At 45.9% G+C, this 15,602-nt stretch overlaps 1 protein-coding gene across 1 annotated transcript in view; it reads left to right on the top strand.

The window, feature by feature from the left end:
• The window catches only part of TENM3 (teneurin transmembrane protein 3), a 600,673-nt gene that overhangs the window by 501,086 nt on the left and 83,985 nt on the right, over positions 1–15,602 (top strand). Inside the window, exon 16 of the mRNA XM_014531397.1 lies at positions 3,303–3,488. Within this exon, the coding sequence (XP_014386883.1) occupies positions 3,303–3,488 (186 nt within the window). The remainder of the gene's footprint in view (positions 1–3,302; positions 3,489–15,602) is intronic.

Genomic DNA, 15,602 nt, shown 5'->3' with positions numbered 1-15,602 from the left:
CCGGGCTGGGAGTCCCCCCCCCCCCCCCCCCCCCCCGAGTGCACAAATTTTTGTGCACCGGGCCTCTAGTTTTAAATAACACTCTAACTTGTTCTGCCCTCTGTTCTTCAAAATATATTTTATAATTACAACAATCAAAATAGGCATTTAGTTATTGCTGTTGAGTTTTTATTTACATTTCCAGCTTTTAAACAAAAAAAAAATGCATCCCACAAAGATATCCACTTAAAGTTTATAGATGAAATCACTTGTACAGTAAAACTATTAGTTTGGGCCAAAACCGGTTTGGCTCAGTGGATAGAGCGTCAGCCTGCAGACTGAAGGGTCCCGGGTTCGATTCCGGTCAAGGGCGTGTGCCTGGGTTTCGGGCACATCCCCAGTGGGAGATGTGCGGGAGGCAGCTGATCGATGTTTCTCTCTCATCGATGTTTCTGGCTCTCTATCTCTCTCCCTTCCTCTCTGTAAAAAATCAATAAAATATATTTTTAAAAAAACTATTAGTTTGGGTCCTTTATGCCTCAATCAGCAAAACAGGCATGATAATCCTAGTTTTAAATAATACTTGTTTGAAATATCATCCTTCCAATTTGTTTCCCACAATCAGACAAGGAGGAGAGGAATAACATAATAGCCCTTTTTTGTTTCATATAAAGTTATTTAACATTACCTGAATTATTTGATAAAGGGCTGTTTGTAATTTGTAGTAAATAACTCAAAAGGTAATTCAGTCTTCTTCATAAAATGATATTGCTTTGAGTAGCAAAAAGAGATGTAAGTGTTCATCAAAATATAAATTGGCTGCCACAATCGCATATCATTATTTTACATATTTAGACTAATTGTTGTGCTGATGTAATTACGTTGCTATTAGAAAATCTAATTTTTTCGCTATACAAAATGACTTCATCCTATTTGTCTCTGTGTCTTCAGTGCAAAGCAGAAACTTAACATGTATTAAACACTCTCAATACATAGAGCTGAATAATGAGAATAGTCCTGTTTGGAGGAAAGTGAGCATTGAATAACCTTTTCTATTAGTGGCAAAAAAAGAAAAAGCAGAAAACTCACTTAGAATTATTAGTAAGGGTCTCAACTATACATATACACATCCTGGGAAAATATCTGGAACCATGTGCCTCAAATGCAGCTACATGTTGCACAGTTCCCACTGAAATCTTACAAAAACGCTGTTAATTTACCTTTGTGACAAAGCTAACTAGCAGAATAATTCTGAACATCTAACCGAATCCTAAGGCAAAGCACTTTCCCAGCTGCCCCTTCTGCTGCTGCGGAAATGACCTTCAGGCACCTAAATTCAACAAGAGTTTACCCCCAAAGAAACATCTGGTTAAGCTGCTAGAAGAGAAGAAAGGAATTCTTTCCCTCAGAAAGTTTATGGGTTTGAAAGCAATAGAACTCGCCTCTATCTTCATCAGCAGTTTGCCCATTAATTAGCCCTTCAATTCCACTTCAATTAAATTAACTCTAATTAATAAGTTCATTACAAAGATCGACGCACCTTGCTCAGAGCTAGTGTGCTAAACGCTGATAAACACCTTGGCCCTAATGAAACATTGATTCGATGGATGGAAAACGGGACCTCGGAAAGAAACCCCTGTCTTCTGGCGCTTGGTTGACGTTCTGTTCCTCTGAAGTTAATCAAACCATCTAGATCTCTTAATAAAAAATTTAATTCCAACGAGCGAGGAAACGCAGCACGTAAAAAACACGGCCCGCTCTCTTCCAGTTCCTAGTCCTGGCTGTTGTTTGTAAGAAGTGTTCCGCCTCCCGCACCAGTGCAGGGTGTTGAGATTCTGCAGTACTTTGAGACAGAGAAGGGCGTGTCTGAGAAAGGTCATTTAGGCAGTGAATGGGGAACACAGGGCCCTGTGACTGCATACACAGTCACCATCTTTTAGTCAAAAAAGAGTGCGGTAGTGCATTTTCTCTGTGTTCGAAATGATGTCAGGGTTTTGGCGATCAGCATTTTTATTGCAAGAAAGTCAAAACTAAAGGATCGTTTTTCAGTCTTAGAAAAGAGTGACAGTTAACTTTATTTAACTTTCTCTGTGGACAGTAGAAAATAAAACGCCCTTCCACGTTGTCTCTGTCTCTCCCTCAATTGGATCCTATAAAAGAAAGCTTTTTAAGAAAAAGAAAAGTAATTCTGTACCTGAATTCTTTTTAAAGACCTAACCTATGATTATAGTTGTTATTTTTCATTTTGTCTGGGGTGGGTTTTTTTTTGGGGGGGGGGGGGCAAATTTTTTGTTAATCCTCACCTGAGGATAGCCTTTCCATTGCTTTTCAGAGAGAGTGGAAGGGAGGGAGGGGGAGAGAGAGAGAGAGAAACATCAATGTGAGAGGCACATGGATTGGTTGTCTCCTGCACATGCCCCAAACAGGTACGGGGAGTGACCCTGCAACCCAGGTACACGCCCTTTATTGAAAACGAATCCGAGACCCTTCAGTGCTCGGGCTGACACTCTAACCATTGAACAGCACCGGCCAGGGCCAATTACAGTTTTTAAGTCCTTTGGTCTCTTGTGCTCCGTTCAGCAGTTCCAGTCATTAGAAGCCTTGTTTCTGAACCAGCACAGTCAGTAGTTATGTGATTAGCCTGGTTTTCCGCTGTGGTTCTGCGAGGCAGCTTGTATCTGTCAACAATACGCATTACTGAACGGGGAAAACGCAGTTTCTTTCACTCAGCCAGCATGCCTGTGCCTCAGAAGCAAGCTAATGTGCATACTATAATAGATTCTTTTTAATTAATGTTTCTGAATATTTTAAAATTTTGAATCTAGGATTAGAAATAACACCTTTTCAATTCTTGCTGAAGGGGTGAAACCCAACCGCTGTTAGCCGCCTGCTTAGACCCTGACATACTTCATTGACTTACTGTTCATGTAATAAAGTAACACACGTGTATATGTGCTCTGGGCTGCCCAAAGGTACTCTCGGTTACATATGTGTGTATTTTCCTCTGGTTACGAATCATGTGTTCTGTTTCGTTAGTAGCCCATGTGCATATGTGTATATACATGTATGTATAATATAGGAAATGGTTTCTAAAACGGTCATGTGTATTTGATGCACGATTACAGCAGCATATAAAATTAAGTGATGGACAAAAACTGAACTTCTACCATTTATATGCTTAGTAGTTGACGCTGACATTTACTTAGTCCATAAATCCTGTGACTTTTGTTCAGTGATGGTGATCTTCACCTTCACACGGCTTCTTCATCCCCGTCTCACTCCCTGCTGCTCTTCTCTCCTGCCCCGCTCCCCTTTCCCTACAGAAATATGCTCCGTGGACTGCGGCTCACACGGGGTCTGCATGGGGGGCACGTGTCGCTGCGAAGAAGGCTGGACGGGCCCCGCGTGCAATCAGAGAGCCTGCCACCCTCGCTGCGCGGAGCACGGGACCTGCAAGGACGGCAAGTGCGAGTGCAGCCAGGGCTGGAACGGGGAGCACTGCACCATCGGTAGGCTGCGCCCCTGCACCCCCTGCCCCGCCCCCGCGCACCTCCCACTGTGCGCCCCTGAGCCCTGGGAAGAGCTAGTGTTGGCTGGGTTTCTACTCCGAAAAGCAGTAAACACGACAAACACACACACACACCCTGAGCCCTGGGAAGAGCTAGTGTTGGCTGGGTTTCTACTCCGAAAAGCAGTAAACACGACACACACACACATTCGGGGTCCAGACAACAGTGTGGTGGTTACCAGAGGGAAGGGGGCTGGGAGTAGTCAAAGGTAAAGGGGGACATTATATGGTGATAGAAGGAGATTCGGCTTAGGGGGTGAGCACACAATGCAATATCCAGATGATATTATGGGAATGTACACTTGAAACCTTCAGAATTTTATTAACCAACATCACACCAATGCACTTAATTAACATTTTTTAATTGCAAAAAAAAGCTGATTTCTTCTAATTAATTTTTACTCATCTTTATTAAACAGGAATTGTTTTTCAGTAACATTCTCATTTTACAATGGCAGTTTAGTTCTTTCTAGAACAACTGATGTGAGTGCGAAGTATAAGAAATTTTTATCCATTGTTTTTTTGTGATGGCCACAAAAATTGACCCACGTAAAGGTGATTTCATTTCTTACCTGTATATAAGCTTTCATTGACTATTACCTTTTAGTGTTCCATATTGCATGTGCATAACAAAAAAATATTTTTATTTTAAGAAAAAGTCTGGGTTCCCTTTTGGGCTTCTGTAGATTTGCAGAGTCCCACATCTTTGCACTGGTTAGTATACCTAGTACCACATTTTCAGGGTATTTGGTGCCTTTTTTGCTTTTACCATTTGAGTCACTAAAATGGAAACATTTAATTTTAAAAAAAATACAACAAAAATAAGTACAAGTGGCCCTTGAACAACACGGGTTTGAACTGTGTGGGTGACTGACCTGTGGATTTTTTTCAATAAATCCCTACATCGTGTTTGACCCACGGTTGGGAGTCTGCAATGCAGAGGGCCAAATGCATCCATCCACCTCCCCCATTTCGAAGCAGGCGGGGCATCTACAGAGATTGGCATGTGCGGAGGGTCCCAGAACGAGTCCTCCATGGAGCCTGAGGGACAGCTTTAAGTTTTCAGGGAGTCAAGAGTTATATGTGGGTTTTTGGCTGGATGGGGGTCGGTGACCCTAAGCCATGCATCATTCAAGGGTCCAGTGTAATCGATGCCTACCTCAGCTCAGTGAAAGTGTGCAATATCCTATATAATAAAAGGGTAATATGCAAATTGACCCTAAAGGCAGAACAACCAGTTGCTATGATGCGCACTGACCACCAGGGGGCAGACGCTCAATGCAGGAGCTGCCCCCTTGGTGGTCAGTGCTCTTCCACAGGGGGAGCGCTGCTCAGCTAGAAGCCAGCTCATGGCTGGCCACCACAGCGGTGGTGGTGGGAGCCTCTCTTGCCTCCGTGGCAGCGCTAAGGATGTCTGACTAACGGCTTAGGCCTGCTCCCTGGGGAGCGGACCTAAGCCGACAGGTGGACATCCCTCGAGGGCTCCTGAACTGCGAGAGGGCGCAGGCCAGGCTGAGGGACACCCCCCCCCCGCCCCGAGGGCACGAATTTTCGTGCACTGGGCCTCTAGTTAATTATAAATGTCACAGGCCTGCAACAATTTCATAACACTTGAGGTAGGGCGTTTCTCCACACCATTTTGTGTCTGTAGGGTAGAACTTGATAAAGCTTTCGGGGGAGTCTTGTTATCTTAAAAGGTTTCTTCTTCTAAAGTATCCATAAGGAGTACATACTTCGCTCTTTTTGCTTACAGGAATTGGTTAGCCAGGAAGTTTTCATGGGAACATTGAAACCACATATGTCCTATAAACTGTCACGGTTGTATCTTTGTAAAACGTCATGGGGTTCTCTCTAATCCTGCTGACATCCCTGACACTTGTTTCAATGAGCCCACTACCACCCCCCGTGTGGTGCCCACTGGCCAGGCTCACAAGCTGGGGTAGCCCTGCTCACAGGTAGTAGTTACCAGAGGGACAGGAGCCAGCAGGGGCGTCAGGGAAACCCACCCACAGGTGTCCCCCCAGAGGGGTCCCCCGCAGCATGCCTCTCTCCAGCAGTGACATGCGTCAGTGCGGGCCATGGTTCTGCCCAGGGAAGCCCCTTGGAGACTCAGGGTGCAAGGTTTTGATGGAGCTGCTCAAATAGGCAGCCTTGTGGGCCACAAGCAAACCACCGACATTCCCGAGGCTCCGCAGGAGAGCAGGTGTTTGGGGCTTCGGTTGGACAAATGAGCCTCATAGGGGAGGGAACAGCCAGCCCCCCAGATGGCAGCCAGGGCCCCAGATGGCAGCCAGGGGCAGCCTGCACACTCAAAGGTTCCCTCCCACCTGAGAGGCATCCCTGGGGTCTCATTGTCACAGATGAGCTCACTGCCCAGCCCTGGGGACACGAGATTCACAGCACCCATGGGTGCTCATCCCACGATTTCATGCAGCATCCCCCTCCACTGCTCTTGGAGAGGCCGCGTAGGGCAGTGACCGCCTGTTGTTCATGTGAACAACATTAGGTGGAGAAAAGTTGACAACCACAGTTTGTGTATCTTCCTGTGGACGCACAGGGGACCGGGCAATACCCCTGTGACCACACAGACCCATGTCAAGTCCCAGAATGCCCGCGTACCAGCGGAGGGCGGGAAAGGGCTCTGATCATGTTTGTATGTTATGACCCCACCCCCTCCCTACCCGGGCAGCAGTGAATCGATTCCAGCTGGAGAAAAGTTGCCTGTTGACTGTATGTATCCCAGGAAAGCAACAGACGCGTGCGTATCTAGCCGAGAAAACCAGGAAGCGAACTATAAAGTTAACAGGCAGGTTTAACTTGCCACCCAGCAGTTACTAAGCCCCACTGTTGTTCTCACTGACCGTGGCAGTGTCACGTGGCTCGTTTCTCACGTTGCGCTGTTCAGGAACAACTGTTCTGTGTCTGGCGACAAGCAGGATCGTTGTGATGAGGTAACATGTCTTGCTGCGGTCCTTAACAATTCCATTTCTACTGTTTCATTTTATTTTGCTGCTTTTGTAGTCCCTGTAAGTAACAACGTGGAAATAAAGGGCCTGCGTTATTTCAGCATAAATCCTGGAAGCGGACCCTTTTGAAGATGTAGAGAACCTTTAAAGCATTGCTGTCGCTCTTTAATACGATGAGAAGTATTGCTCCAGCTTGGACAGGCAAAGGTCTCACTGGTGGTCCCCTGGACCAGTGGTCGCCAACTGGTGGTCTGTGAGGTCCGAAAGATTGGCGACCGCTGCCCTAGACATGCCTGGGTACCTGCCACTGTGACCCTGAGGGGCCAGTGCCAGGTGGCCTTCAAGGGGCACTGATTAGACAACCCAGGGACCCGAGTGTGTCCTCATTCCGGACGGTCACTGCGCTGTGCGTTTCCTCTATTTCAACACGCAGGCATCTGGCTGGAAGGAGCTGCCACTTTGTGAGAGAATACTCATAAACCAGCCAGGCTTTTTTTTCTCATTCCATATGATGTGCCAGCTCATTGAATACAACCAGGGAGCTTAATTGAAAGAGAGATGAAGAAGAAGTTAAACAGTTAGAAGCACACCGACGTTCCCAATAGAAAGCAAAGGATATTCGTCATCGGTCATCTTCCTGTCTTCGTAGCTGTTTACGCTTTTCATGAAACCGTAGGGATTTTGATGCCAAAACAGGTTATGAATTTAGAGTATTCCCTGAACACACCATCTATCGGAAAGGATTGGGTCCTGATGTTTTATTTTTTATATATGTTTTTATTGGTTTCAGAGAGGAAGGAAGAGGGAAAGAGAAAAACATCAATGATGAGAGAGAATCATTGATCAGCTTCCTCCTGCACAGCCCCTATGGGGGAGCCACAACCCGGGCATATGCTCTGGCCAGGAATCAAACTGTGACCACCTGGTTCATAGGTCAATGCTCAGCCACTGAGCCAGCTGGGCAAGGTTCCTGATATTTTTATTAGGGTGTTCATATTTTCTTCTCATAAATCATACAGGGGTGGACAAAAGTAGGATTACCGTTGTTTGTATAGAAAATAATACAATAATTAATAAGTGATACAAGAAGAAACTTTTGCGTACTCACCACTGTCAGCCCACTTCTGCCCACCCTGTGTGTTCCGGTCAGGGTTGGAGAGGTGCTGCTGTTTAAAATCCTGGTGATGAGCAAGGTGCAGTCTGTTCTGTTGTGGTATTTCCTCCTGCGAATGCCTCAAACACAGAGTTGCTTATTGAGCTACATTGATTTCCATGTTCTTTCAGGCAATTCAAATGGAAATTTGGCCTAGGGGAAATCCTAATTCCTTTAAGCTACAAAAGACTAGCTATTTGTTTTTATTCTAATTCTTTAGTACACTGGGAAACAAGATCATTAATGATCACAAAGACACGCTTTGTGTGTTCAGAGGAAACTTAGACGCGCAGCACTCAGCACACCTCCATTCAATACGGGTTGCTCTGGGCTTTGCGATGCTGCCATTAGCGGTTGAAAATGAAATACACACAGTTGGGGAGTTTCCTACTGAACAATAGGGGGTAAGAGAACGATCAAAACTATACCAGGGGAACACTCCGGTCTGTTGTTCTTTTTCTCAGGAAAATGGTGAAAGGGTCGTCTTTTAATTGTTAAATTTAAAAAGTGAGTGACAATTTGGGGGTTTGGGGCGGGGGGGAGACATTCTGATAAAAGTTTCACTTGGATTACAAAATCAATATTTTTTGTAACTTTTGTGATGTTCCTAAATTGGCGATCGTATTCATAATGATATAGAACAGGGACATTCTAAATTTGTCTTTTTTGCATTTTCATTCGAGCTCTATGGTTCCCCTTACCAAGTGGACATAGGGTGGCGTTTACACCTGCCAGGGGCCCCCTGGGGGACATGGGACCTCCCCTCTGGCAGTGTGACTCAGTCCATAGGAAAGGGGTCTCTAGCGCCCCCTGCCTGGTTCCTGCAGGCTTGGGGGTGTTCACTGAACCTGGCGAAGCTTGGCTCCAGGCTCCTCGCGGCACCGGCCCCTGCTCAGGTCTCGCGGGGGGACCGGGGGTGATGCAGTCCTGTGTTAATGGAGACCCTGCACATCAGTGAAGGCCTTGTCCCTTCCCACTCGAGTTTCTTTCCCTCACACTTCCCTTGGGCTGGGGTGCTCTGGGGTGACGGGCACTTGGAGGATGCACTGAGGAGACGGAGCTGGGGGTGCATTTAGTTCCGAGGTAACTGGATGTGAGTGTGAGGTGGGAAGTCACGGCCGGCTGTCTATGCTGGCCTGGCCACGAGGGATGTTCCTGCCACCGCTGACCGGCCGAGTGCGTGCAAGGGGCAGAGGTTCTGTGAGGCTCTGCCGGTGCCCTGTGGAGCCGCTCACGAAGTAGGTGGCTGGTGGAGGAGAGAGCACATCAGAAATGTGCAGAAACAAGTTAACCTGCAGAAAATCCTCCCTGTCATCACACAGGGAGTAAAATTCCTGAGGGAAGCCGTTTTCTCCTGCCAGAAACAGACTTGATTATGGGACTTACACGCTTATCATTTCCTCCGTGTGGTGAATGTTTTTGAGGGATTCATCGGAATTCCTGTAATTGGGGGGCACAAGCCTATAATAGTACCACAGAGGTGAGCTCCTCGCGTGGGAGGCCACGCCCGTCACGCATCCCAGTGCATCCCGAGTCATGGGAACATGAAGTACTGATGCCGGCAAAGACAGCCTGAACTCCTGATATGCCACTCGAGGACATCACAGGTAGCTAACCAATGTTGTGGACCCAACGAGTACTTCAGGTGGCTTAGTTACACTATGAAAAGGCTTCCCGCCCTGGCAGCAGCCGAAGCTCAGCGAGGGTTTGAAATCACCCCCGCGTGTTGCTAAGGTAAATTTCAGTGGCGGTTGTATTGCTTTGGGAAATGTTCCATGTGTTCTGTGCTTTAGAAAAGGGGCATTTCTTTAGGACTTCTAAACTCAGATCTGAGTGCAGGCAGCTGTTTTGTGGGTGAGTACATCTGGGTGTAACGGGTATCTTTCCATTGAGTTGATTGCCAGGTCACCGGGGAGGAGGAGAATTTTGAGTCTTTAGGAGACATCCACTGCGCTGTCCCATGAGAATGAGTTCTATGCGGTGATGGCTGTGAGCGGACAGGTTTCTCTCCGGTCTCCTCTGTGGCATAACGTGGCCCCAGTCATTGCTATACATTAAGTTGATTTCTCCTCAGCTGACTGCAAGGCCCACTGGCTTCCGAGGCAGCTGTGTTCCGAACAACATGGAGGTGAGCGCCCCTGTCATTTTTCTCAGATGGGAGAAGGATAGAAGGCAGCGCTGGCTATTGGCTTTGTTTTGTGATCACTTGGGTGTTACTGTAAAATTCCTCATTTCTTTAGGCTGCATAAACCTGCGTCCTGTCTTTCTAGTCCTGGGTTTGGCAGTTTTCTGCTAAACCCACGAACTTAGTCATTTTCTAGCGAGTCTCAGCTTCTCAGAAGAATGTGCTATGTAGGTGCCCCGTGTCTTAGGGAAGCAGTTCATGCACTGTATTATCCCAAGGAGGTGTTTGTAACTGTCCATGGGAATTAAAATGTTAACTGCCATGACAGATTGTGCCTGGGCTTTCCCTTCTGCTTCCTTAAACCTCCTTTCTCAGCTGCAGTCCGTTTAAATTTAAAAAAAAAACTTATGGAAAGGCATGATATTTCAATAAAAGGCAGTTACATTACATGTCAAATCTGTATTATATTGTCTTATTAAAAGTCCGCCGTTGTGTGCCTTTACTGTTATACTATCCAGTATCTTTTTCGCTGTGGAACGCCTCATTGATTTGCATCTTTTAAAAACCACCTACGATCTTAATTTCCACCAAAATCCAGAATGTAGGAGGTGTTCAAGCTCAATTGACTGGACACACAGCCTAACCAGAGCTAACGATGAAAATCACTCCTCTCCATCCCCCCACGCTCAGCGGAAGAAGCCTTGATTGAGAAGTTCGGGCGCCAGGCATGTGGGAGTGAACCGGGTGCCAGTATGCTGTCGGCTACTTGACAGTGTTAGCCAGGGAGAGACCGGGTGTGCCTAGTGCCAGCCTATGAATAGGTCACATTCTTCCCAAAACTCGGGCCAGGCAGCTGAGACCTAGTGCAGTGTTCGTGTGCATGTTAAGCCGTGTTCATCACATGCAGAAATCCCTGTTCCCCTCGTGGGGTAAAGGAAAAGGCAGGACTCTGCATGGGGTTCCATGTCAGGGGGAGGAAATGCGCCCACAGTTTCAAGGACTATGATGATTGCTTCCCACAGGCACATTAGTATCCTCTCAATGGTGGAGTAGATCTCTGTTTTTTTCTTGAACATGAAGTTGAAAATTGCCTCTTTTCATCTTAAAACAATTCCCCCCCCCCTTCCTGTTTTGGAAATACAATTTGGTTATGGTGTTAGTCCATGCAAAAGCTACGGCTCCTCTGCCCGTTCACATTTAACATCCTCTCTGCTCCGATTGAGAATGAGAAGAGCCAGTCTCTTTGTTGCCCCTCCTCACGAGGGGGTCATTGACCCTCCCTCTCCTCTGAGCGCCTCTGTGAGCTGGGGAACAGCTGTCTGGAATCTGGCTACTATTTCTGGGGTTTAACAGACATGTGGCTTGGATAAATTAAGGAGCAGTCAGAGGAGGTCCATAAACACGAGTCCTTTACCAGCTGCTTTTCCATTAAGCCCTGTTGGTTGAATGAAATTAGGAAATAATTATGTTGGTGGGGAATCTACCATACCCCAATGTAATACAGTGTCTTCCTTTAACAATGGAGCCTAGTGTTGTTTTTTTTCCTATCCACCAAATTAGTTTTCAGGGTAATCTACATTGCAAATGGGCCGATTTGCATAAAAACTATGCCTACTTCTTCTGATTTGTCAACACCTCTTTTCTTGTTTTTTTTTCAAGTCTTTAACATGAAGCCTGGGTGGGTAAGACCATCTGCTTGCAGAGCTCGCCTGCAGCTCCATCACTTAACTCGGGAGACAGGTTACAGCTGTTTAATTGTTATGGTGCCGAATGGTGATCATTCTTTCCAGAATTAATATTTATAGATGTATGCATGGAAAGCATGTGGTTAAACATAAGTGATCTAATTGTGCACTGATGGCATTAGGTATTCATTAATTAGTCCCCACGTGAACAAGGAAGTGTAAAGTAGTGCTTTTTACAGACACTCCCAACTCCTGGCTTTTCCCACGAGTCCCTGTAGTGGTGACTGGGCCTGGGAGTGATCCATCCCAATGCATCGGCGTGCCCAAGGGGAACTCACCCGGCCGCTGCCATCAAAGCAAAGAGGAAACTATCTCGGGGGCCACTGCACAGCCCCTAACTCCTTCCTGCCCTCTATCTCGGGGGCTGCTGCACAGCCCCTAACTCCTTCCTGCCTGGTGCGTTCTCCCTGAACTGTGGTGTGTGTGGGTGCCTGGTAACAGCCTGGATGGGCAGTCCTGGCTGCACGTACTGGCATTACCAAGAAAAGTCTCTGAGTGGAGTGCGGGTTTCCTCCTGGATTTAGGAATGATCTCTCTCTCTCACACACACACACACACACACACACACACACACCCTTCCGCTACAAAAGTTAGCCATTTGTATCCCATCGCTTCTGCTCAGTCCATTCCAGAATGAACATTTTCAGCAGGATGGCAATGTAGGGACAGAACTACGCATGTAAAGTGTGCTGTGTTGATGCCTGAGTTCGAAAGCAGTTACTGTGAAAGTGACTTGTATTTCTAAGTCCGGGGGCAGATTGAATGAATATTGACACAGATATGTACACGTCCTTAGCAAGTATTAGCGTGCCCTGCCCAAATAGGATTACTGAGGAGGGGACACAAATGATGTAAGAACAAGTCGTGACATGTTCCTTTCTTTAATTAAAGTTTTGTTTTTAATTTTTCAGTTACCGTTTACATTCAGTATTCTTTTGCATTAGTTTCCTAGTGGTCAGACAGTCACATACTTTACACAGCGTTCCCCTGATATTTCCACCTGGCCCCGTGCCTCGTTATGACAGTGTTATTGCCTATATTCCCCTTATACTGGGCCTTTTTTTAATAACCGCCGATCCGCACTTCCCCATCCCTTCACCTCGCGATGGTTCTTTAGTCCCCGCCCAAGCCGAATCACGCTCTGATTGGGAATAGTGCATAAAGTACCAGCAGGGGGTTCTGTGAGAGAGGGAATGAGAAAACTTCCCCCACAAAAGGGGAGGTGTCCCCACTGTGGGCACTAGCTCGTTCATGTAATCAGGGTTCCCATGAAAGGGAGGGTACCTTGAGGAGGCGCAGCAAAGGGGGTACCCCCGGCCTGATTGGGGCAGAGCGCACCTCATGGCTCAGGGAGGCCATCACTGGCAGTGCCACGCTCCTTTGCTTAAAGCCAGCTTCCTTCCTGGCTTCAGAGTCTCCTAAAAGACACCAGCTACTTCATGAGTCTGCAACTTTTTAAACTTCTTTCGTTGACACGATGAATTAATGGTACCTGATATTTATTGAGTGTTTACTATGTGCTGAGGCACACAGCAGAATTCCCCTGCTGACATTATCTTCCTGAATGCTCCCGGCAACCTTGGCAGGTGGGAGTTACTAAAAACTCCAGTGAGGGAACCCAGGCTCCGCTAGGAGGTAACGGAACCAGAACCCAACCCACGTGAACCATTCCCGAGCCCATACTCTTAAGCACTAGGCACTGTTGCCTCCCGAAGTACTTCCCAGTTGTTTAGTGTGGGTGTGTGTAGTGGAATCGGTGAAGTTTAAATTTTCCCTGTGATAAAGAGAAAGTAATATCGATGTTTCTGTCACAAAGAGATTGAATTGTCATAGAAGTGGACGTATTAATAATGATGTCGATGATGTCTTAATAATGAGATGTCACTTTTTTATTCAGGGAAGTCTGAATTATGACTGATGACAGGACACATAGTTTGCCAAAATAAAAATAACAATTATAACAACAACAAAAAAGCGTTCCAGGAAAGTCCATTTCTACTGTGAAGGATTTAAGAAAATGTAAAGTACTTATTGAAAACTCAACATAGCACCCTCTAACATTTAAATTCACCTCCAGTTTTTTCGTCAGCTGAAATGAGTAGACCAAATACCATGTACAGACATCAACCGTGGAAAACACAGAAAGTGGACAGATGACTGTAGAACCAGTCTGAGCTCATGAAAAGGGCTCACGAGGGCTTAGTGCCCCAATACAGCTGCCCAACATCTGAGCACTCTCACCACGAAGAAAGAAAAATTCTCTCTCTCTGACTCACCTTTGAAAGGAGCCATTTATTGGCTTTTCCAAAATAAATTAGTTTATCAGAGGTGAGTTCAAAGGACTGTTCACTGTTGTTCCTCATTTTCCCTGATGTCGTCAAGAAAACTAGCAAAAGAAAGACCCCAGTACATTATACATACTTATTTATATGTCTTAATTCTACACGTTTTTCTTAAATGTCAAATTTTATGAAAACACAAAAATAGTGATGACAGATGAGAAATTCTACTCATTGATAGTGACCTAATCAGTATATCATTTTTATGGTTTCCTGCCACTAGACTTATCAGTTCTGCTCAGTGACCAGTTCACTAGTTGTCAGAACCAAGTTCATTGTATCAAAATGCCAAAGGCCCAAATATTCATTTAGTCTAAAAAATATGTGTTATAATTTTTGCTTATTAATGTTCAGAACTACCTCCCGATAGTTTCATTCCCGAATCAGAGTGCTGAAATAGATCTGATTTTCTTATTAGTCTAGGGCAGCCGTGGGCAAACTACGGCCCGCGGGCCGGATCCGGCCCGTTTGAAATGAATAAAACTAAAAAAAAAAAAAAAAAAGACCGTACCCTTTTATGTAATGATGTTTACTTTGAATTTATATTAGTTCACACAAACACTCCATCCATGCTTCTGTTCCGGCCCTCCGGTCCAGTTTAAGAACCCATTGTGGCCCTCCAGTCAAAAAGTTTGCCCACCCCTGGTCTAGGGAGTCCTAGACTAAATCACTAAATGTGATTTTGCTTATGTCATTCATTGAATCCAAACAAGAAGTAAAAATCTAGCCCTGGCCGGCGTGGCTCAGTTGGTTGAGGATCATCCTGTCACCAGTTAGATTCCTGGTCAGGGCACATGCCCGCCATGTGGGCTCTATCCCCAGTAGGGCGTGCCCGTGCAGGAAACAGCAGATCTGTCTCTCTCTCCCTCTCTCTCTCTCTCTCTCTCTCTCTCTCTCTCATCAACCCCCACCTTCCTCTCCCTCTAAAATCAATAAAAACCTTTTTTTAAAAAGAAGTAAAAATCTAAAGGAGACATGGGTTACTAACATGTTTACGTGTGTGGTCCAATGTAACAAATCACGCCATGTGCAAAGACTGCCACCAAGCTCCTGTATCACATGGCGAACAATAGTCCTCCACACCCACAGGCGCGCAGGCGCCAGCATCCGCAGCGTGCTGCCCCCCCACCCCACCCCCGTGTCCCCTGTTATTCCCATTATGTAGATGTGGTCCACAGCCAGGCGTGAAATTCTAAACAGGAGGAAACTACCAAACAGTGTTCTACCCACTGTCTGTTCAAAGCTCTGTCGCTTATAATGGCACTTTTCAGCACTGCTGACTTCACCAAATTTGGTTTATCTCAGAGCACCTTTTCCCTCGAATGCAGATATTTCAGGGCTGACTTCACGCAGGAAAAATATTATTTCACTGTTTTGGAACGTCTTCGTATAAATAATGCTCCCGGCTGAAGTGTGGTGTTTTGCTTGGGTGGGTGCGTGTAAGAAGCAAGGTACTTGTACAGATGATTTTTACACCAAATTTCCGAACTATAAAAGGAATAAAATCTGCAAACTTTCAAAAACAGTTTCTTTGAAGCAGGTTTTCAAAAGTGTTGGCAATGTCGAAGGCGCAAAGGCTCTTTCTATGACACGTGCACATGTGGACACACACACACAGTTATTCTCCGCTGGCCCAGTCTCACTAGGTGTTAAAATTCAAATTAATGGACTCTCCTAAGTGGGATAAAATATTTGCAATGTTTTGTCCTAATCTTAGAATGAGGATT

The sequence above is a fragment of the Myotis brandtii genome, unplaced genomic scaffold (genome assembly GCF_000412655.1).
Source record: "Myotis brandtii unplaced genomic scaffold, ASM41265v1 scaffold802, whole genome shotgun sequence".
In the NCBI taxonomy this organism is placed as follows: domain Eukaryota; kingdom Metazoa; phylum Chordata; class Mammalia; order Chiroptera; family Vespertilionidae; genus Myotis; species Myotis brandtii.
Note: the sequence above shows the minus strand (reverse complement) of the source record. Positions and strands in the feature narration are given on the sequence as shown.